Source organism: Heliangelus exortis, chromosome 10, assembly GCF_036169615.1.
Source record: "Heliangelus exortis chromosome 10, bHelExo1.hap1, whole genome shotgun sequence".
NCBI lineage: Eukaryota > Metazoa > Chordata > Aves > Apodiformes > Trochilidae > Heliangelus > Heliangelus exortis.
The window spans coordinates 17,297,422-17,322,190 of record NC_092431.1 but is presented as its reverse complement, the minus strand read 5'-3'; the positions used below and the strand labels follow the sequence as shown (position 1 = coordinate 17,322,190).

Here is a 24,769-nt window from a genome sequence, read left to right as displayed (position 1 = left end):
CCTGCAGTTGCTACTGAGCTGAGCAGGGCTGTGTACAGGCACAAAGTGTTAAAATTTATGGAACAGCTGTATGGGATTGAGGCCTTAATGTAAAAGCTCCCTGCCACCACTGCCCTAATATTACTTGCTTATAAATTTCCACCTGTCAAACCTTTTCCAAGCCATTTGGACATGGCATTCTTTTGTACTCACAATCAGGAGGCATTTTTTCTGTAAACAGCTTGTAATACTCTTTCAGAAGTTCTAAGTTTTCCTGGTTAATGTTTTCCTGCAAAGTGGTATCTCCAAACCTATAAAAAAAGCAGAATACAACGATAACAAAAAAGCAAAACCAAAACTAATTATCCTTCAGAATGAGTGCTTTGCATAAAGAAGTAACTTTTTTTTTTTTTTCTATTGCTGAATGTATTTTGTCAAATGCACAGTTGCTGATGTCTCACATACTTTACAACCACAGTTTGTCAAAGAGGTCATCACTCATGGACAATCCTTCCAAAAATTTATGGACAGAGTAACCCATTTGCAAATAAACATTCAATAAAGCACATATTCTTTTTCGTGTCACAAATCCAGAATAAACACAAGGGCTCTTTGTGGGAATTTCAAAGGCAGAGAACACCAACTCCAACATTTCTCACTGCTCCTGCAGCTTAGGTACATTAATTTTTACCAGTGTTGGACAACACTGAAGCCACAGAAGATGAACAAGTGCAAGTATCAGGTGGAAATCCTTCTGAAGAACAAATTTCTGCTCTGGTCTGAGAATATTTGCTATAAATAGTCAAACTGATTACTTCTCTGGGCCTTCTGCCCTATTCTGCTGCTGAGCTGGTAGTTATCTCAGTTTCTTGTATTTTAAACTAATGAGAGGACCATTTCTTTGCTGTTTTTCCCAGTGATTTCACCATTAAGCTTCGGAGAGCTGTGAGCTGAGTTCTGCTGCCTGGATCTGAGCTGCAGCTGGGTCAGGAACAGGGTCTGGGGTGTCCTGCACCAACCCAGGCTGCTGGGAGCATCACCCAGGTTGGCATCATCCTGAACCTCACAGAAAGCTCAGGCAGCAGCAGGATGTCAGGATGCATGGCAAAAATTCTATGGTTGCCAGGTTTCACATAGGCTAAAACCAAATCAAACCAAAAAACAAAAACACAAAAAAACCCCAAAACCCCACAAAAATGCAAAAAAACTCCCCAAAAACCCATAAAAAACAAAACACAAAAAACAAGACAAAAACCCGAAAAACAAAAGAAAACCCCAAACCCAAAGCAAACAAGAAACCCAAACAAAAAAGCCACAAAAAAACCCAAAAAAATCAAAAAACAAAACACCTTAAAAACAAAAAACAAAACAACAAAAACCCCACAAAACCCAAAAAAGTCAATAGACCAAAAAAAAAAAAAAAAGAAAGAAAAAAACCCCAAAAGCAAAAAAAAAGCAAAGGAAAAAAGAAGAAAAAAAACAACAGCAAAAAACCCCAAAGCAAAGCCAAAAGCAAAAAAAACAAAAGCAAAAAATCAAAAGCAAAAAACTAAAAGCAAAAAACCACATGGCTATAAAGAACAGGAGGTGAAACTCCTGTTGAGCTCAACTTCTTGCTTATTATCTGGGTTAATGGTTTTTCACTTGTCTCTCTATTTTCCCAGCTCCATTTTCACTTTTGGTTTTGATTTTGGAGTTAATGCATTCTGAAGATAAGTATTACCTAACTTGGATGCTCAGTTAATAAAACCAGCAAATAATAATAATAATAATAAGAATAAGAATAAGAATAAGAATAAGAATAAGAATAAATATACCTGTCTTATTGTTGCTATCTACCTTGCAGTTCTAGCATTGCACAAACTTGGTAATTTAAAATAACCAGCAGATACCCTTCACTTGGAAAAGAAAATTAATAGGTTGGTGAAACTGACTGTTGTACTAATTAATTAATTCCCAGCAACTTTTCCAGAGAAGTAATATTAACACATGAGAACTTTAGCATCAGCCTTCATGTTTCTACAAACATACTACTAATGCATTCCCTATTACTAACTTCCCATCCTCAACCCTGGAAAAAAGCCCTAAAAAGCTGAGAAAAATTGTCTTTTTCTAGCTTATAACTTGTCCAGCATCTTGAAACCCACCTGAAGATAACAAGAGTCTCCAGTTTTCAAAGTCATGTTTGAGAAAGACAAAGAACTGTAGAGGAACAAAATTATACATCCCAGAAGTATAAATTAATTTTATATCTGTATCCAAATGAAACTTGGTGTTGATTGTGTGAAATAAAGTCCTGCATATGGTCTTTTTCATTATATTGAAAACTTTTTCATTTTATTGAAAACTTTCATTTTATTGCATTGCTTCATAGATTGTGCTTTAACACTTTTAAAAATAAACACCAAGTCAATGTGAGATTGAGCAAATAACACAAGAGATTTCTTTTAATCCTCAGAGACATCCTGAACTAGAATGGCATACTTAGAAAACACAACAAAATTTTTTCTTACCTCTCTGCAAGTGTTTGCTGTTCATTGATTCCAACATTAAAGAGGACTGGATACATACGAAGGAGTTTTCCTTCTTTAATCTCTTGGGGCAGCAACTCAAACATCTTTGCTGGAAGCTGGACCTCTATAACATAATGTTCACTAAGAAAAATAAGAAGAATAAGGATGGGAATACTGACTAGGCTTGAAACTGCAACCTTCCTAAACTACAGGCAACTTATAAATCAGTTCCACCCTTTTCTCCTTAATTATATTGAACCATAAAAAGTGAGAATTCAGCTTGCTTGTTTTAAGAGCATAATCAAGCTATCTGGAAAAAGGCAGGTATGCAGAACTGCACATTTTTGATTCTGCCTTCAACACTGAAATGAAAATAAGATTGAAGATGAAAGCAGTAAAAAAGTAATCTGCTATCAAAATACCAATGAGAACACATCAACTCCTACAATGCAGCTTAACTCAGTTACAAAACCAACTTCCTTTCAGAATCACAGCTTGATACTGTATCCACTCTAAATGTAATATTATCAAAAACCTCTGATAAAAAAATCAAAGCAAAATTCTCATTTTGTTCAGTGGCTGGATTTTCAACTTTTAATGTTGTCTCAGGAAAACAGAGTGGAGAAATCCAGTGTGTTTAGGAGAGTAAATAGTTATTATCTCTTTCATCATGAATTCTATAAACGTAGGTATTAAAATATTTAAATGTATATGATTTCACTAGAACAGGACTGCTTAAGAATATCCCTGCCTTTGACTTCTTTTGCCCTACTCTCTAACATTTGTAATCACCACAAATGAAGACAGAAAAACTCTTAGAAGGCCTCTAAAAATTAACCCCATGCAGCTGGAGACCATGGACCCTGCAGCTCTTTGCAGTTGGCTGAAATGGCAATGAACACAAACCAAGTCATTTCCATGGACATTTGCTTTGCAAAAGAAAAAAAAATGCACACATGGTCATTCACATATCACAGCTGAAAGGTGCTTTACCAGCTCTTCTTTCAACTAAGTGACAAGTTTTTAGATCACTTCAATATGGCTCAAAGTGCCTTGTTGAAAAACTGAATCAAACCCGGGGATACTTCATGTGCCCAAATTCATGAAAGAATTTTCATTTTATGAAAGAATTTTACAAAAGTTTTAAATACTTCTGACAGTAATAAAAGAACCTGAGTGCCTGACCAGGATTTCACATTGTCAGGTTTAGTCACCCACATCAGCAGGTTAGAGCATTCCTAGTCAAGGGATTGATTTATTTGTGGACACAGAATCTCAGTCCTAAGCACTTCCCTAGAAAAAAAAAAATTATACAGTGTGGCTCTGCAAGATGGGAGTTTGTAGCTTAATTTTCTGTCTTGAATTTCTATAGTCTTGAGTCACATTTGGTTGAACCACATCATATAAGAGCCAAAGTGATCTAAAAATTGTGGGGGTTTTAAACATTATTAGAAAATCACTAGGTTTTCCACTGTCTTCACTTTTATGGTTGTTTTCCAATGCTGCCCAAAAGGAGCTGTCTCCAAACAGGAATGGGGCACTCCCATACATTGGCTTAAAGATTATTTTTTTTTTTTTGTCTGATACAGATTCCATCCAGTGAACATCTCCCAGTAAGCAGAGGACCACAATCACAGGCACCAATTCCTCTTCCTAAGGACTGACTGTTGCATCAATCCATGAATGGCTGAGGAAGCTCAAGGCTCAGTAATGGCAGTAAGCAAGTAAACATAGCTCCTGGATTTTTCAGGATTTTTTATTGCTGTGAGTTACAAAGGATGTATTTCTTCTGCTTTATCTACAGACTGTAATTATTCTTAATTTATCCTGAGCTGTTGCCTATTGTACTCCAGCCTTCCTGCTATTTATATCAATCCTTTCTCCTCAGGCCCATAGGACTGAGAGAGTAATCCAGAATAATTAAGTAAATCAGTGGTGAACCCCCCCTTCAGAGGAAAGATACTTTCTAAAAGTTGCTTCTTTTAGCTGAATTTAATTTGCAGTCATCTTAAGAACAGTGATACTATTAAGGAAGTGATTCTGCACTAGTAAAAACATTTGGAGCTTCAGACTAGAATAATAATGAAGATGAAAACCCCATTTATCTGATGGAATGATCTTGTTAACCCTCTTATAACCATAAATAAGGAAATATTATGGTTCATGTCTTGATATTCAGAAGCACTTATGTGTGATGATTAATTTCCTAGCAGCTTTATGCAAGGGTTTCTGCTGTCTTATGTCCTCTGTGACCTTCAGCAACTAAGACAGATTTAATTTTTCATAAGTGGCCACTAAGTATCAGCATCTGAGTTTTTCCTTTTCCATCTTAAGACAATCAAGGACTAACTGAGAAATGTAATTTCCTTTGTCACATTGAAATACAAGTCATGGACACCCCAAGACCAAGCTTTCTTTAGCTAGAGGACACTTCTGTAAGTATTGAACCTGTCACTTTTCTTTGATTCAGTATCTAGATACTGAAATTGCTACAGAAACCTTGTACAACCCAGACATTGTTTTGATTAATTGGAATTTTGAGCTTTTCACCAGGAAAGGAACCCAGACCCCTTAATGCAAGTAGCTTTACAAATCCCTACTACCTCATTACATGTCCACTCACCTTATGAAAAATAAAACTACTGGGCTTTCAATAGAATTAATCAAGAAAATCATGATTATCTGGGCTTTCTTGTGCTGTAGATTAAAAGTACAGGCCATGGGCTCCAGGAAACAACAAAGTTCTTACCGCCTGCCTGTTATAACAGGCAAAAAATCTTCTGATTTGGCTTCAATGACTTTAAACATTACTTTCTGCAAATCTGAAATTCCCACAGCCATGTCTTCTAGCATCCCTGCTTCTTCACCTGAGTGGAAAGATTACAGAGATTAAAAGAATAGACAGGCCAGTCACTGAATAGGGTACAGGAAAGCAATTTGAGGTTTTTATTTTCCAGTCTGTGCATCTAAAAATCACAGCTCTAAATCCACATTAAAGTAACCTACATAAAAGCAGACTGATTTTTTAGAACTGCTGACAATTCTCTGTGGCCTAAATGGTGACTATGAGTATTAAGCATCCTTGAAAATCAGGCTGCTCTGTATGTGCACAGAATAAACTCAGAAAAGCAATTTTTTTTTTCTATTCTGAAAGTGGCTTTAAAAACTGTCCCACTGACAGAGGAACAAAGGTTTTAAGAATAACAACAGTGAGCATCATGCAAAAAGGAGCCTGAGAGCAACTTCCCAGCAAGGATCTGCAATTGCCTGTGAACTAAAGAGCTGCACAAATGCTAAATCCCTTTGCAATGTTCAAAAATTCCAATTTGGGGAAGGATTCCAACACACCCAGGTCAAAGCGATTAGAAATATATGGCCATTTCCCTGAGTCCTTTTTATTACCTATCTAATTATGCCATCAGGCTAATAATTAAACAGTTTCCAAGCTATCTTCACATCACCATCACTGGTGCTGTCAGAGCATTTGTTGACAGAGTCAGTAATTGTTTAAATCTGCTGTTTGGGTTAGTTTTATTGTCTTGGTTTGAGGACACTTAATAAACCTGTTATTTTAGGTCAGGACAAACACAAATGGAGGCAATTTTTTACTATTTACCAGAAGGAAGCCTACTGTCTCCTCAAGATAATAATTTTTTGACTCAATAAACCAAATTACTGGAAGCAGACAGAGGTTAAAATAAGAACCTTCTGGGTAAACTTTTGGTCTGGATGCTTGAGGAACTTTGTCCAAGAGCAATACTTACTGTAAGTACTGAGGAGTCCTTCATATTGTACAAGCAATCCAACAGTATGAAGCTGTTGCAAAAATCCTTGATCATGTAAACCTGTGTGCAGTTTGATTATAAACCCACAGACCAATCCAGCAAGCTATAAAGACAAAGAAAAAATGTGAAATTAACAGATGTACTGGTAGAACATAGATAACAGTACATAGGTAAAACATAGGGGCTTGCTATCATCCTATCATCATACACCACAGAAGTAATATTTATGCACTTGAGAAAACAACACAGATATTTCTGTTTAGTGACTACAAACATAGTTTTATATTAATGCATTATTAAGGCACATAAAAAAAAAAAAAAAAAAAAAGCAGTGAAATATTCCCTTATTTTACATTGAATAAGCTTCATTTCTTTTGTGGGCTTTTGTGTTCTTTACACTGATAGAAGTGAGACCAGAATCTCTACCAGCAGGCTATAAACACAAGGTGAATGATGATGAATTTGAAAGCCATTAGCCCCTAAAACAACAATCTCCTTGGCAGTTGCAACATAACTCTGTAATGATGTTAGGGAAAACCATAATTTAACAGAGAAATTAGATTAATCACTTAGAGAAAAACCTATCTGAAAAAACATGAACTACAGGAAAAGATCAAAAGAACTTCATTTGTTTATGAGGAGAAGACAAGGCTGAGAAAAGCCATGCTAACAGTCTGCAAGCACAAAAAAAATACTGCTATAAATTGAAAAAAAAAAAAGTAATCTGTTCCTCTTTTCCAAGGTGACCAGGAGAAAAAAATTACCAAGCTTGAACAGCAGCAGAAATGTTCAAGGCTAAACTTGATAACTTTACTTATGGGTGAGGATACTGGCATATAATCTAGGAAGACCAAAAAAAGCTTTATGGACCTTTTTTGTGCAAAAGGGAGATATCAGGTAACCTTTTCCAGTCCATTGCAGTCCTGCTCTTCTGACTTAGTGATCATTTACTATGGATTTCCATTTGCTATTAATTTCTCTATTACATTATAAAATATTCAGGCGGATGTCACAGAAAACTTATGAAATTTTTTTTTAACTGGAAAAATAAAACAAAGCCCACAGACACTGAATACTTTAGTTAATTACAGCAACAGCAGGAGATAAGTGACAAAAAACAACCTACTGCTTGACTGAAGACAATGTCTCTTCTTAGGGTCAGCATCAAACATTGGGGCAAACCACAAGCAAGTTCCTGAAGCAGAACAAATGCCATTGACTGCTTTGCCCTGGTCACCACCTCCCCCATGCAGTCCTTCAGTGTAATCACCAGGGGATAAAGCTGCTCATACCAGTCACCTAGAACAAGAGAGATCATCAGTTTCAAAAAAAAAAAATAATTTTGACCTGAAAATCCTTTTCAGAATGGAGAGAGGGCTGGAGGGGCTGCATCCTACACCATAAAATGACCCTGCAGGTTTACCTTAACTTGTGGTACAGCAAACACCATATGATTAGAGGACTTCAGGCTTATCACCAAGGCTGGAGCTACATCTCTGCAACCAACTATATCTTGAAACATTGACTTTTAAACAGACCTGACTGTAAAGCTTCCCTTAAAGTGTCATAAACAGGGCATCCAGGGATAAAGTGAGAACTCAGCACAAGATGAATATCCTAAAGACAAAGGTCTCCTTTCCAGCAATGCCAGCTTGGTAAGTACCACCAAAAAAAGTGGAGAAAAGCTGGATTTAAGAAAGGTGTGTGCTGGAAGGCAAAACAGAGGAAATAGATATGTGGAAGGATATTATCTGTTTAGTGCATAGGCTGGAAAAATACTGATCTTCAGGTCACATTCCTTTTTCTTTTTAGCTCCTAACGTTGTCTTCAAATATTTAGATATATTGAACCCATTTTTTAATGTACTTTGAAGAGAGATTTTTAACTATTTTGTAAGATTTTGCACTAGAATATATATAGTTAGAATATATAGACTTATAACTATATTGTAAGATTTTGCACTAGAATATATATAGTTAGAATATATAGATTTATAACTATATTGTAAGATTTTGCACTAGAATATATATAGTTAGAATATATAGATTTATAACTATTTTGTAAGATTTTGCACTACAATATATATAGTTAGAATATATAGTAGGGATATCAGAAAAAAACCAAACCAGTGAAATGTTTGAAATATGGAACTGCTTAATACATTATGAACAAAACAAAGCAATAATGAGAAATGAAGGCAAATGGGAACAGCTTATTCAAACCTGGTCAGTTACCTAAGCTGTTCCTGAATTATTCACAATTTAATAATATCAGACCTTCATTGTAGTTGCATATATGTTTGCATGTGCCTCTGAGATGATGATGATGATGATAATAATAATAATAACAACAATAATAATAATAAATCATCCTTCTTCAGGATCTATGTCTCACTTTCATTGTTATCATTTAAAATTAAAGAGAAATCTACATTCCAAAAGAGTATCTATAAAACAGGGAGTGTGACTGAATACAGTTCATCACTGACTCACATTTTCTCTGGATTAGTGCTATTAAGAATCAATGATAATTAAAATCTGATCCATTTAAATTTTAATTAGGTGGATGATCACAGCACGTTTTTCCAGGTAATATTCTGAGTCAGTAGCAGTGCAGAAGTTCTTTAGGCAGGAAGACAGTTGCCTGTTGTAAAGTCCTTTTGGCTATGCTCCAAAAACATATGCAAATGAATAAAATTTTAGCCAAGAAGACTGGAGTTAACTTTGAAAGCCAGGAGAAACTGCAAAAAAAAATAAGGCACAGGAAAAAGGAAACAGGAACAAGGACAGAGCAGTCAAAGAGAACCACTTGGACTCCTGTATAAATAATGTGCTTGTGGTCTGACAACTTGTGTTTTAACAGAGTTATGCATATTTAAGAGTGAGTAATACAGAATGAAGAAACCCTGGAAAACAGAAGTTATGAATTTAGAGCCACTGTGCACAAAACAGAACAAAACCCATCTCTGGGTTTATGCTCCAGCAAAAAAAGAGGTGATGATTTTATACATGTTATTTACTAAGAAAGTACTGATACACACTGTGCCAAGGGCTGGTGTACACATTTTAGAGACTGCTGGAAAAAAACCAACAACTGGAGAGCTTGCAGAGGAGAAGTAAAGATTTAGAGTTTAATCTCCTTAAGCCCATGAAAAAGGCTGAGTACCAACTTGATTTCCCCTCTTCATGAGGAGAAAATAACGAGTACTAAAGGGGATGTTTATTCTAGGGAATAAAAGCAAAGGAACCACTAAAGGCTGGAGGATGCTGTGAGACAGAGGCAAAATCAGGAATAAGGTAGAAGACAAGGTGTAACATGCTGCAAAACAGATTAGGCAGACCAGAAAAATCTAAACTCTCCTTTCTAATCTTAAATTACAGGAATGCATTAAATTCATAAATAAATAAATGCCAAGCAAACCAGCTGAAGCAGAACGAGATTAAAGATTTAATGCATGCTAAACTAGTGAATGTATATGATATGAATAGAGTCTTTTGCCTGCTTCTGACTTGAGTAAATAATAATTAAAAAAATCATACCTGGCCACTCTAAAGAAGACCTTAGGGTACAGCTAGCAGACATCTGTCCCATCTTCATGGGAAAGCAAAGTTTTCACTGAGCTTCCACTCAAGCAGTCAATCTTCACTCTGTATTTCTGCTTCTTTAGGAACATTGTACTTGTCCCTACTGAACTGCCTCCTAATATTTCAGTGCTCCATTTCATCATGATCCATTCTAATCCTGCTCCCATGGTGCTTAAAGCCTCTCCCATCTTTAAGCATCTGCAAATTTTATAAGCATCATCCATATTTCATAAGCCAAGTCAGTAATGAAAATATTGAATAATACTGCAACCCAGGACAAATCTAAGTGGATTCTACTTCATGCAACCTTTCAGGTTAGAAGTAAACAACCTAAAAGGCCTCTATTATAATTCTCCAAATTATTTTGTGCATACCATATAGCAGCCTCAAATTTTTTTCACACGGAGCTTTTGGGGGAGAATCCATGTTTGGGATACCAACTTATTGACAGAAGTCATTTTTGTCAGTAATAGAAGAATTAAGAAGCAATTCCAAGGTTTGAGACCCTCAAGGTTATTTTTTCATTTAAGGACATTTATGCTCAATGTATTAAAAATATTGTTTGTTAAAAATACATCGTACCAAGTTTGTAGGAAATCTTTCCTTAATAACAAAGGAAAGACAAATTATTTTATTATAGAAATTAATCATAATTATACTTGCCAAAATGTGAGAACGGGAAACTATAACCTCATGTGATTAAGTTGTGGGTAACAATTATTACTTCTTGCTTATGCTGAAAAATATTGTTCAAAATTAGTAAGGGTGCCACTCCCCAGAAGGTGGCACTAGCTTGCAAATCTAAGAGGGACAGCTTATTTTTGAAAACAGAGTATTTATGAATGGACCAGTATATCCTTATGTTTGTCCTTTTCTTTTGAAGAAAATCTAGTATGTTAGGATCAGAATAAGAGGTCTACCACAGACTAAAGTCTCAGAAAAGACAAGTCTGAGAAAAACATCTAAATAACTGCTCAATCTTTTTTTTCTAAAATTGCCATGTCACCTTTATACAAGGTATCCTGATGTGAATACTCCAGCAAGAACAGAAATCAGGATCAGAAATAACCATAGATAACATCCCAAATATCCATCAGAAAGTCATAGCAAATACTGCAGCTTTTAAGTTGCTCCTTGAGACTCATAAGCACTGCAAAAGAGAACTTTATGAAAAAAAATAAATAAAAAAAACATCGTGAAGCTTAAAAGTAAATTCATAAGGATTTAGAAAACAGAATTGTTTTGTATGCAAAAGATAACTATGTAATATTAACAAAATTCATTAAGAGATGCTATCTGCAAAGGGAGCTTGAAACCCTGGCCCCTTTAGAACATCCTAAACTATCTTGGCACAATGTTGTTGAGATGTGAGGACACAGCTTGGTTAGGAGTCACTTCTGACATGTCCAAAAGAGTTTGGGAGAGGTGGAAGATGCCCTACACATCCTCCTTCATGAGAAAACTGGCAATCATCTCAGAATCAGCTGTTGTTGTGAAAGAGATGGCTGGGAATAAGCACAGCTCAGGATCTGATGATAGCTTTGTAGAATCACTTAAGGAATGGAATGGTAAAAATTATTGCTTATGTGGGTAACACATTCAAGGATTTGCACACGTTTGACACCTCAGGTATCTTTTAACTTCAAATGGCAGGAACTGCACCCTCAACACAGCAGAAAATCCTTTGAAAAAGGCTGCAGAATGAACTGAAAACATCAGGGGCAAGAAGAGAAGCAGCAAGGAGACTACAGGATGACTGCAAGGTTGCTTAAATGGCAAGGGCAGCCTGTCCTGGTTGGAATTCTCAATATCCAAACAAAAGAGTCAAAAGCCTACTGATAATGCAAAGAAACTGAGTTCAAGTGGTAGTCAGCCTTTGGAAAGGAAACTGAAACAAGACATAGCAGCCAAATGCATTAAAAGAGAAAATGGTAAGATGAAATTACAAGTTTCATCACCAGTTAGTGTAGTATCCAAAAAAAAAAAAAGAAAAAAAAGTATGTGTAGCAAAGCAATGAGTAAATACCCTACTTCCACAGAGTTGTGATAGTTCAGTTTAAGACCAGATTTGCCCTTTGGTTTTTGATTTGCCCTTCAGTCCCAACATTCTCTTCACCAACATGCCTGCAAAGGCAAATTATGTGCAAAGCACCAAACTCCTAATTTCTCTATGCTAATATTCCAGTTGCAATATGCTAAACTGCATGTTAAATTTGATGAAGTTCAGCAAAAAAGGAAGCTCCTGCTCTTTTCAAAGTCAGACCCCTTGAAGTGCTTATTAAAACGTGCTGGTAATCAAAGAGAAAAAGCCCTAAGGCTTTGGAATAGCATTCCTATCTCCTTCAGCCCTGGCAACAGAGAAAAAAGCCAATTCTGCCACTGCTGTCTGCACCACTTTAAAATCAGGGAAAATATTTGATGGGTTTTAGTCACCTTAAAATGTAAATGTTACGAAGTTAAAAATAAAACACAGAATTTAAATAAGAAGAAAACATAACGTTGTACTTTTAATGGAACAGAGAGCACTAGAAATGTAGGTAAAAACAGCTACCCACAACTTAAATTTTTACTGTATTTAATCACTACTTTTACTGTATTTAATCATTTACTCCCTTATTATCTGAACAAATAATCTACGATAGGAATGAAAGGAGAGAGGTCAAACAATGTAAATGAGTTATCTTGACATCACAAACTGAACATTAGACAATCTCTGTCTTAATATAAAAGGCAAACAAAAGAGACCAACCAACAAAACCCCCTCAGAAACAGCTACTGCAAACAGCATGATTTAATCAAAGAGTCTGAATTTACTCACCTACGAGAGGAACATTCTTCTGATTTTTTTTTTTTTTCAGGGGGGGTTAAGAAGCAACTTAGTAGAGTTCATGTGTTCAACTCTGCTCCATAAAAAGGTCAGCTTCCCATTTCTTTATCTTGCCACTCAGCTCCAGGAGCTCAGAGGGATAAACTCTTTCAGAAGCAATGAGGTTTTATGTTTATAATTCTGCATCATTCCTTACAGGAACACTCAAGACCTGCATAGGCCTCCCTGGTGTCTCCATTGTAATCATATGAGATTTTCTATACTGTCACATGGATTAAAAGTGAAAATGGGTACCACCTAATCATAGGAGACACTGAGAAGTGTCTCAGCAGCTTTAGTCACAATGGGAACAGAACAAGAAGATTATGATAATAACAGACATAAAATAAGGAAATCAAATATACTCATAACACAGGACTAGTTGATAAACCTTGCTCCAGAAGTGTTGTGCAACCAAATATTCTGAAGTCTTATTTTAAAATAGCTTGGTGATGCAGTTCCTTTCCCTTACACATTTGTAAAAATTGGTCAATAACCAAATTGTTTAGTGAAGGTACTGTTGAAAGTGCTGCTGAGGGGTCTTAGCTAAGGACCATATCAAAAAAAGAAGGATGATACAAATATGAGAGGGAATTAAAAAAGTGTAGCAGTAGAGTTGACAAGCTTAAAAGTACAGGGAAGAAAAATGTGAGGAACAGGAAGGAAAGAGAAAGTTTTTCAGAAGTGTTTTTGATTCCTCAAAATAAATAATGTCTGCTACTCAAGTGAACATAGACCAGTGGAAAATTTTTCACCTTCCTGATAAAATCATAATTTACAGTAAAAGCTCTTCTGAAGATGCAAGTGAAACCAGAGCACAATTTCACATTTCTACATTTCACATTTTCTACATTTCAAGGCACTGGGAGGGATGCTCTGAAAGGATGCAATGCACTGAAAGGATGCAATGTCCATCCCCAGGGTACCAGAAGACAGGAAGGTTTAATCTAGACTTATGGAATTCCCAAGAGGTATCAAATTATTCAAGAAAAAAATAACACACACATCTATAGCAATGTGCCTATGAAGAGATATTTTCCTTCATTCTAGCCAGGAAATATGGCACCATTTCCTCAGGTGCTCCCTGCGCTGGAGGTTACCACCAGCCAGTTCATCTGCACAGCAACACAGATGATGATTCCATAACCCACTTCAGGCAAAATCCAGGTGCAAACACCCTGCTAACTTGAAGTGTTTGAGATCATGCAGTGGATTTTGTTTGGAGCAAATTAAGGAGCACTCCCAGGGTGGCAGCAGCAGAATGGCTGGGTGAGAGTTCTGAAGGTAAAAGGAGCAGAGGGAAACAAGAGCCTTTTCTAGCAGCCCAGCTGAACATGGAAACCTCTCAGGGGCTGTGTAAGCATGAGAACAAACTATTATGTTTCACTGGCACCTCTAGAACAGGCTCTCACATTCAGACTCCCATGGAAAAAGAGAAGGCAAAAATAAAAAGAATTTAATATCATCAAGCAGTTGTAGAAAGCAACCAGCCTAGCTAAAGAACAGAAAACCCCAAGCCCTCTCCTTTAAAAATCCATCAACTCTTCCTGATTTATCCTGCAGAGAAAACATAATCCTGCAGCTGATGAAACCACAGCAAGTTACCTTGGTAACTGATAACTCAAATTCAGGCTTAAGCATACACTCAAAAGGTCAGACTGCATGGAAAGTTAAGCTACAGAAGGGATAATTCCTGGGGAAAGGTAAGTACAAGGAAAAGGTGCTGATATTGCTGATTACAGAGATTCCATAGTATAAGCATACACAGGGAAAAAAACAGAATGAGATCACAGCATCAACACTAAGATTGCAAATATAAACCTATCTTAAGAAGCTCTGAATATATGTTATGACAACACCTACAGTTACAGAACATGCTATTGCTCAGAACTGTCAAACTATTGTCATAACACCTTCTACCATCTACGAGGAACATATCTGCATTCTTTGACAGCTTTTTCATTGTTATATGCTAGAATAAAATGGAGTAAAAGAGTCAGGCTCACTACAAGCAACCACTTCATCCCATACTTAAAGGCATAATTTTCAACACTTTGGTGAAAGCCCTGGGTATTCCCCATTTTTCTTACAAACAGCAGCACAGCTCCTCTTAGGATCAACTCCAGCACTGAAGAAGTTTATGACTCAAAGGTCTGCCTCCACCCATACATTTGCAGTGTTAATAAAACTAATAATGCTTAAATTAGAGTATAATACATAATTATAAAACATGGCAAGCTTTTCACATATCTGATGCCTGTGAGTGCTATGTAGCATAAAATTCTGTAATTTTAGAAATGTATGGATATAAACACAGTGTGATTTTATGTTACAAAATTCTGAACAAATACAACTAGAATTCAAACATAAAATGGAGCAGAATTAAGGCAGAATTTATAGCCCTAAGTTTATCATCTCAGCATCTTTGTAGGTGCTTCATGGTGCATCCTTAGGGCTTCATAACTAACTTGAGACGGAGATTCAGAGAACAAACATAAAACCATACTCTTATAGAGAGAAAAATTAAAAATTCTGGCACCAAAGGAAACGGTTTTGAAAACCATTAGGCACGTAACTTCGAATGGTTATTCAGAAAGCTCCATCTTTTAAGTCAGTCCTATAAAAAAAAGCAATTTAAACCTCTAGTTCTACATGACCTTGAAAGTCCTACAAACTGTCAAAGGTAATGAATGAGGATCATAATGAAAAAAAAGATTAGGAAATGATGGCTTCCTCAAAAAGCAGGACATGAAAACAAAGCAAAGTGCCCCAGAAATCTCCTGCAGTTTCCCTAGAACGGGTTTGCAGAACCCTCAGCATAACCCAACAGAATCATTGGCTCTGCTCTCACAGATTCAAGAGGAAAAGGGAAGGCCCTGAAATGAGGGAGAAAGAGAGGAAATTATTGTACTAACATAACATCTTGATATTTTTGTGTCCTTGGCCTGTCAGCTCCAGAAGACAGCTCCTCAGCTGAGTGAAACACATCTACAATTTTCTAACCAGTGCTTAACAAGAGGTATTTTCCATTCCATTTGATGACTGCTTATTACAGGACTGACAAGGTAGTAACTTTTAAAGTTTTTTGGCTTTGTGAGCTAAGTAATATTTCATTTGTCTGTGTATTGCATGAGCCTGAATCAAAGCTAAGAGAACACTTTTTTATAACTACAATGAAAGACTGAAATGGAATGTTTAAATCAGTATCATGACTTCCAGAGAATAGCAGAAAACATGTTCAGGAGCTTGAGAGACTGAAGGAAAAATCTCTAAACATTCGTGTTGTTTAGAATGTCAGAGATTATCCCAAACAAATAATCCTAAATTATGTTGGGGTTTTTTTTCAGACTGGAGAGACAGGGGGAAATCTGAAGTTTTGTTCTGTATTTATATACATATATATATGCACATATAAATTACAGTACATGTCCATCTATGGATGCACACAAATGCACTGCAGCAATTTGGGTGAAGCTTGGGTGGAAGTGTAATATTATTTTAGCTGCAAAACATTTCTAACAGACATACTGGATTTCTGCTAATAGTAGCAGAAAAGCTTATTAGCACCAATGGGAAGAGAAAGGATTTAAGCACAAGAACAAACACTCAGTTTTGCTCTTTCAATCAAAATCAGTATGCTTGGGTTCACTTTCTGAAAATTCAGAAATACAAACATTTAAGAAATAGTTTTTGGACTAACTCATACAAAAGAAGTCAAACACATCTGGCACTGAAAACAAGAATTCCAGGATGCCAGCAGAAATCTCACATATCAGTAAAAATGGTCATGGTGCAGCTGCCTTAAGAAAATAAATAAATCAATAAATCAATACTACAACCAAAATCTGATGCATGAAACTTACCAGTACTACACAAATGACAGAGAGAATATCAATATTGAGAATATCTATTGAGGGGAGGGAGAAAGAACACTTAAAGGAAAATGTAGGATAAAGTACACAATGAAAAAAAAAAAGTCAACATTATACAAAGCTCTATAAAATAAATTGGCCAGTTGGAGGGTTGTTGTTTTGTGGAGGTTTTTTTGGTTCTTTTACTTAAGTGAAGCACAGGGGCTGGTTCTGATTTCCTTATATTTGGACTCCTGGAATTACCACTTAGGAGCTGTCTCGCTTGTTTCAACACACTTGTACATCAGAAAGTCTCAGACTTAATGAACAGATCTAATGTGTTACAGAAAGCAACAAGGAAGGAAAGCCATAGGAAAAGGTCAGAAGATTTGGTGACAAGGACCTGCTGTGGACAGAGATTTCTTTGTACCATCTCATGGAGTCCCTCTGCTCAGCCTTCAGCATTGACACAGCCTGAACACAGGGAGTAACTCATTTAAGGAAATCAGAAAACAAAAATCAGTTTATTACTTCAGAAAAGTGGAAGGCTTTACAAGAGAATGACAGGATGTTCACCTTTCTTTACAAGTTTCCTATGGGGTAAGCCACACTCCAACTACTTTTTTTCTAATGGTATATTCAAGTAAAATCTCAACTAAAATAAACAACATCAGCCTTCAAAGGAAAACATTCAGGTTTCAAAAGTTTTTTCATTGTAGCAAAAAATACTGAGCACATCAAACAGTTTGAGCACACAACAGAAAGCTCTAATTTGATAAATAGCCTCCTATCTTTCAAGGCTACAACTCCAAAATCTCACTAGCAGCACCCCAAAAGATATGATGGAGGGAAGACTGACTCTTCTCTGTCTCATTTTTTTTTTCTTCTCATTTTTATTTATTCTAGTCAATGATTTAAAACAAAACAAAACTTGCTTACCCCCTGTGTGCAACACCTTGCAATCTGCTGCTGAAGGGTCATTTTCACCCTCTTTGGTGTTGCTGATGTCCTTTTCCAGCAGTCTGTCCACCATGGCAATAAGGCAGTTTAAACTCTTTCCCACATTGGCCCACACCCTGTCCTGAAAAGCATAATTAGTACTGAACATTACTGGAGGAAAAAAAAATAATAAAGAAGAGACAATACTAACTTATTAACACCTTAAAATAAAGAAAAAGGTGTAAAAATTACTTGTAATCCTACTAAGAAATATTACATGTCAGCACATTGCCCTTTTTCTCACTCTTCAGCCCACTATCAACTCAAGTCTTCTCCACAGAGATTTTTTTCCTGCAGTGTGAACAACTGAACTGAAACTGCTTGGGTTTTTAAGATGCTGGAAAACACACGTGCTTCAAAATCTACATGAAAATGCATGCAGAGTTTTGGGTCCAATCACCAGGAACCAAGCCATTTGTCTTTTTGAAATAATACAGTTGAAGCATTGACATTCCAAGCCTTGCCAAACCCAAACCAGTGCCCAACTGCCAGGTTTGCCATAGCCCTCCACAACCTCTTTTTGATAATTTAACATTACCCTCTATTTTTTTTTTTATTACATCAGTTAAAATCACATCTGTGGAAACAAATGAAAAATTAAAGGACTGGAATGGGAAACTTGTTGTCATAACATGTTTAATAGGTAACACAATTAGGTTTTTTTCTTCACCTCTCACAGAAACTGAAACCATCACAGTTTAATATAAATACAGTTACAGAAGTAATATAGTGACAGAATAAATTCAGTATAAGCAGAGAACAAAAGAGAGAATGTGGAGTGAAATAAAGCTGATATGGAACAGAGATACTGAAAGGGTTCTTTAGGGCTGGAGGCTACAGAAAGTGAAGCTCTTGCCCCTGCCCTTTTGGGTTTAAATAAATAAAAAACAACAAGCTCTACAAGAAATGAGGCTGTAGCTGTACACAATGCCAATCAGACTAAAACCAAAATGTAAATCCACAAAAAAACCCTGTATACATGATTTAATGCTGAGTCATTATGGAACTAATGCAGAACAACCAGAGTTTGCTTGAGGTCTAAAAATGGAAGGTGATACCACTGCACTTCTTTCTACTTTGATGTAATAGCCAGAAATATTATGTATACATCAAGCCTTGATATGTACAAATATAGTTGCAAAAGACAACAAGAGAGAAGTTTAAAAAAACCTTGAAGATCAGAGAAATGCCATAATTTCATATAACCAGAAATACCTGGAAGCTGAGTGAAGTTAGAACTACTACTAAGGCAAATACTTAATCTAAGATATTTTTAAAATTATATGCCATTATCTTAGGCCATTATCTTTCCCTTGTTCCCTCCATTTTAGAGTAAACCTTGTGACATGGGGGCATCCAGCATCAAGGGATGTGACATGGGCCTGCAGACAAAAGGATGCACTTGCTTCATCTGTACAGCAACACAGATGCTCTCTGGAAAATATTTTAGGGATGCTTTAGTGACATAGTATTGCAGGTGGATGTAGATACTGTGGTTTGAGCCTCTCCCTAGATAAGCCCATGCATCAATGAGATTATTAAAAAATATTTTAAAGATTATTAAAAAATCATATTATTAAATGTTTGATTTACAAGAGGCAAGAAGCTGGTCTCTCTCATACAGAACTGTGTTTAATCTTGAATTCTTTTTTTTTTAAGTACTCTGTAAAATGCAACAAATTTGTACACACAACACAAATCATTAAATAAATTACTATCTGATATGCACAAGTGCAGTTATAATACAAGACAGATATAGGTGTCTTCAGGTTTTCATCTTCTATGTACCTCAAGTGTTTCTGAAAAACATCTAGAAATATAGGCAAAATTATTATTTTCACCACCTACAAGGATTATTTTTGGAAGAATGATTCTATAAAGAGTAAGGAAATACTGCAAATAATGAAAATTCTGGCATCAAGTAACTGCAAGTTTTATCAGAGAGTAGCAGGGAACTTCAGGCTTTCCAGTCACTGAAGGAGCTGTAGTGCTCAGTGTTGCTTCAGAAATGTAATTTCCCTTTCCTTCCTCTGTTTGGGGAATTTAATCCCAATATAGAGAGTGTTAAGCTTTCAAGGAGCATCTGGAGCTATTCCACATGCAATACAAACAGAAGCCCTTGTTTCATTTTGGAAAGAACACTTCTTGCTTTTCAAACCAAGGATTAACCCAGAATTGAGATGATGTCTGTACAATATTCACACAAACATTCCCTGAGTGTTTAGAAGCAAAATGCATAAACAACTCTGGACAGAAAGCTCACTTTTATTTTCATGTATCCAGGCTTTTTACATGTAGGCAAGGAAGACAGAAGGAGCTAGGTCTTGTCCCAAAACTCTTTTTTCCCTATGGAGGAGAAGCTATCATTAGAGGCAGACAAAAAATAGGTGCCTCTGTTGTTCATTGACATTATTCTGTCTGCACCAAAGATGGGGCACATTTTTCCAATGCAGTTTCTAATAAATGAAAATCAAGTGGCTCCCTACTGTTCTCTGGAAAAAAAAAAAAAAATCCATCTTTTCTTTGTTGCCCTTCACCGTTCCCATAAAGTTTTCCTGTAGCCCAGCACACTTTCCACCCACCTTTCACCATCTTCAGTGCTCTATTTTCAATTTGCCAAAGAATTAACTCCCAAGTGATCATTTTGCACAGTATGTGACAGGTTAAAGGACAAAATACACCCATAGCCTCTCAAGAAAGCATTCTTATAAGCCCTCTGTGTGAAGTGAAGCATCACAGAAAGTAATTCCTCTTTCTCCACTGAAGTATTGAGACCTCAGATTCCTAAGCAGGATGCTTCTCCCCTCTTTCCAGTTTTCCTGCCAGTAGCTGTGGAGCTATGTGGATGGTAGGTTTACTACTGGGTGTGAAAGAACAAGAGAAATGATGTCTCTGGCTCCCTCTCATCAATATTTCTTTAAGCTCAAAGCAGTGACTGGGGAAGTGGAAATTTGTCACATGGCTTCACCCCACAGGGACAAAGCAGAATGGGATGAAGCAAAAGCACATTGGTATCTTCTACCTCTGGATTTCTCAAGCAATTTGGGACATAAAGAAGACCTTGGACATGTTGTTAGGTGTTGCTAGTTAGAAATGGCCATAGTTGCTCTTCTCTTACTGCCTCTAATGTGGCACTGGCAGGCATATATAGGTACTCAGAATGATCTCCAGGAAAAGCTGGGATCCCAGAAAACTGGGCACTTTTCTTAAGTCATTTAAAAGTGAACCTGTAAAATAATTCTCTTTCATCCACCCAATTCAAAACCTGTAATTCATTTCTTTCCACTCTGATAGTAACATTAAAAAGCAATTCAATGCCCTCATTTCACACAGCTGGAGTGGAAACTATTTTCCTGTCACTGCACCTAACTGGATCTCTTCCTCCTAAGCACTGCCAGTGGAGTCCCAGAAGCTGCCTTTTTATTTTTAAAGGATGCTCAGACTTTCTCAGTTCACTACAGAGCTCCTCAGTCATCTCTTGTCCTTCCATCTAAACCACTACAGTTCTGTGCTCTTACCTTAGGGTCCTGTTGAGGATAGGTAGTTTCTAGATAAAGCAATTATCTTTAATAATGTGACAGTGCTTTTAAAGGAAGATGCCATGCACAAGTCAGCATTTCAGAGCCATCTCTGACTACCAGATCAGTACTTACATGTAACTTACTGGAAATGCCATTTTTCCTGTTCTGTGTGCCACCAACCACATTAAGGAGTCAGAAATATAGAGCAGAAACAGCTCCAAGTGGCAACGTGCTCACCTTTTCTTGTATTATACGTGGCAACCTGCTTTGAACCCTGCAGGAAGGCTCTAGGAAAGCAGAAGCAGTTGACAAGAAGAGAATATCTACTTCAAGCCAACCTAAAATTCTCAAATATTTTCCCTTCAAGAATAATACTTAACTACACGTAGTGCAGCAATATCAATAGCTTAATCCATGCTGCTGGCAGCTGAATATGTGCACCTGGTATCACAGAAGAAAGGTGAAACTCAGTATTGCTATAAGAAGCCTTTACAGAAAACATTGGTCACTCAAGAAAAGAGCACCCTGCACATGGTTAAAGTGAAATTCCAGCTGTAAAATGCTACTCTAGTGTTTGTAAAAAAAAAAAAAATGGGGGGGGAAAAATACAGCACTGTACATATTAAACAATGTATCTTTAAGTTTTAATTCCTTTGTGGTTGACTTACAGAGTAGATTACATGTTTTTTCAAATTTTATATGCATTTATTCTTCTCTTTTTATCATTCTAATTATGTTATTTTATCATTCAATTGTGTTATTTACTACCACCATTGACAGAACAAACCCTGAAAAAATAATAGCAGCCCAATCTTTAAAGTTTAGTAAAAGCCAAAATTTCTCCAAGTTTTTTACTACCTCAAAATTTGGCAGTGACTCTTACTCAGTTTAACTCAGAAAATATTTAAAGATGAGCTTAATTTTAATCAAGCAGGTAACCTTACTAATTCAGCAGAAAAAATAAACTATAAATTAATGTGCTTACATGTTTTACTAGATGAGGACCAAGTGCCTGGCAGAATTACATTTTTAAAAAAAAAATCAAAACCATCAATAATGAAATACAGCAAAGAGAGCTGTTCTGCAGAGACAGGGGCATTAAGCTGAAATACAACTTGCACAAACATGACATTTTTCCAATACAAAATTTCTCCTTCGTATCAAATCTGTTATATTTATTTTTCTGACTGTTTCAATAGGTGGAAATAAGCATTTTGGCTTCTAGCCCTTCAGGTTATTGAGAAAACATGAAAAAGTGAATTTAAGGCTCTAAAACCAGAAGACAAATAAAAGAATGATTTACTTATTTAATGGTTAAATCTTATGACTACTTAATGCATATAGTTAAAGATATTGTCTTTTCTCTAGAAGAAACATGTTTTTGTTCCCTTATTCTTGGTTCAGTTCAGATTTGAGTACTGTAGCTCATACAAATTATTATTTATATACAATAAAGATTAATATGCTGGCATCCTTTACATTTATGAGAATACAGTGATGAACTGAAAGTAGGAACCTGATATGAATAAAAATAGCTGGAGTTCAGGGTGTATGCAAAAATGAAGCAGTTTTATAATGAGCACGTCCACCAAAACAATTTACAAAATCTCAGCCATATAAATAATATAAAACTTTGAAAGATATGCTAAGAATGTTAAAATCTAGAAGCCATGTTTAATGCTTTTATGCAATCTGAGACATCCTCTTACAACACAGTCTAAGGGAGAACAGCTCTGTTTTGAGGAGGGATAATTCATGTGTATTTAAACTATTTATACTCAGTATTGAGAAAAGAAAAAAAAGAAAAACAAAAAAGAATTTTCATCATAGCAGTGTATGCCAGCCCAGGCTCATTAAATCTGCCCAACTAGGAAAAAGAACACAAGTTAGAGCAAAGAGGTCTGGGCAAGAAAATATTCAGATATTTATCATCCTCAGTGTTAAACGTACAACCAGTCACACAGAAGCACACAGAACTTAATTTTTTTTTCCACTTTAGTTTCAAAACATACAATGCATCTGAAAAATATTTCATAGCTTTGTTCTCCTTTCTCCTCCTTCTCCCCCAGTAACATGCAACAAGGACACTCAGGGCTTGTATTTGTTGATGCTGATTTGCAGGGTTCAGGATTGAGCACCAACCAAGAATTTCCAACTACTTACCCACTCTTCCTCATCATACTCAGAATGATGTGGGATTGAATCCTGTCTTTTAATCTGAGCAGGATGCTCCTGATGCTGCACATCACCCCCTTCTTCTGCACTATTCCTAGGCACAGCTGGGTTCTTGAGGACACAGCCAGGCCGAGCTGTGTACAGTGCTAAAAGGGCACTTCTGACCAGCTGATCCTTAAATGCATGCACAAATAACTCTGTCTAGGAAAAAAAAATAAAATTAAAAGGTTAGACCAAAAAAGGTAGACCAAGAATGCAACACTGCAACTTCTCTAACACTGAATTACCCTTATGCACAGAGAACATTTGTTTCAGGCAGACCAATGAACAAGGAGATGATATCACATTCTACAATCCCAGTGTTCTCACTCATTTTTAAACTAGTACTTGCTCCACTTCTACCTGCCTCTCCCACAACTCTTCTTGCTCTCCTGCCTCAATACACCCCCAAAAATTTACTGACATGTAGACCACAACATTCTAAATAATCGATGGCTTTCTTAAAGCTCCAGCTGCTTGGTTAGGTACCTGCTTGAGAAGTTTCTGCTTTTTCACAATTTTACAAAGTTTAGGAAAAAGGTACTTTTGATCCTTAATGGTTGCACATAGAGAGGCTGAAAATTTGCTGCAAATAAAATTCAAAATAAAAACCTTGGTGACATCCAGGCTAAATCATAATTTTTTTTAAACCAACATAAGGACTTCTTCCTGCATGGTAAAAACAGAGCTCCTCTTCAAGACTGTTTTACTACTAACAATCAAAATAATCCAAACTAATCCATTTGTCTGTCCTTAAAAATGACAACATTATGGTGTTGCTGAGTTTTTCTACCTCTCCCCCCCACAAAGTCTCCTTGAGATCATTTCAGGTCTCAAAATGTACGCTCAAAAAAGCTTTAAATTTAAGAAAGTATTGGACAGCTTGAGCTAGGGAAGGCCCACTGTGACTGCAATGTGTACTGGGTAGCTATCTCAAAAGTTTAAGTAATTTAATATAAATATTTTTGAAAAAATTCATTTTAAAAAGTAAACTAGCATGGAAGTGAACATCCATTTTTTCATGTAGAGCCCAAAATGCTTCTGTAATTAAATTGGTTTAACAACAATCTACATTTTAACTACACTTTTTTACAGCTCAATACAGCTAAATCTGCAAAACATGACTATTTATAAAGTTGTATTGAAAACACAGAGTCTATAACAAAGAAATTAAAACCTGGCAAATTCTGTTAGGTACTTGACTAAAGAATACTTCTGCAAACAAAGATAGGCATAGCTGGAAAAGGAATTTATCAAGCCTTCTGCAAGCTGCAAATGCTGATACACTTGCCAACAGCTAAAGTCTTCTTTACAACAGAAAATGCTGATAAAAGGTTTGTCTCAGGAAAACACTGTAGTAAATTGCAGATCATATTTATGGAGAAGTAAAACCATGCTTAATATGAGAAAACCAGTTCTATTTAAGCAGTAACAGTGGAATTATTGGATTTAATTTT

General features: G+C 36.2%; 1 protein-coding gene across 6 annotated transcripts in view; it reads right to left on the bottom strand.

The window, feature by feature from the left end:
- Positions 1 to 24,769, bottom strand: part of INPP4B (inositol polyphosphate-4-phosphatase type II B) — a 267,108-nt gene that overhangs the window by 38,833 nt on the left and 203,506 nt on the right. For all 6 annotated transcript variants that reach the window (XM_071753780.1, XM_071753784.1, XM_071753782.1 and 3 more), the window contains 7 exons: positions 23,262 to 23,474; positions 17,518 to 17,659; positions 7,404 to 7,576; positions 6,257 to 6,380; positions 5,242 to 5,359; positions 2,493 to 2,633; positions 193 to 290 (listed from right to left, as the gene is read on the bottom strand). In XM_071753780.1, the coding sequence (XP_071609881.1) occupies positions 193 to 290; positions 2,493 to 2,633; positions 5,242 to 5,359; positions 6,257 to 6,380; positions 7,404 to 7,576; positions 17,518 to 17,659; positions 23,262 to 23,474 (1,009 nt within the window). The remainder of the gene's footprint in view (positions 1 to 192; positions 291 to 2,492; positions 2,634 to 5,241; positions 5,360 to 6,256; positions 6,381 to 7,403; positions 7,577 to 17,517; positions 17,660 to 23,261; positions 23,475 to 24,769) is intronic.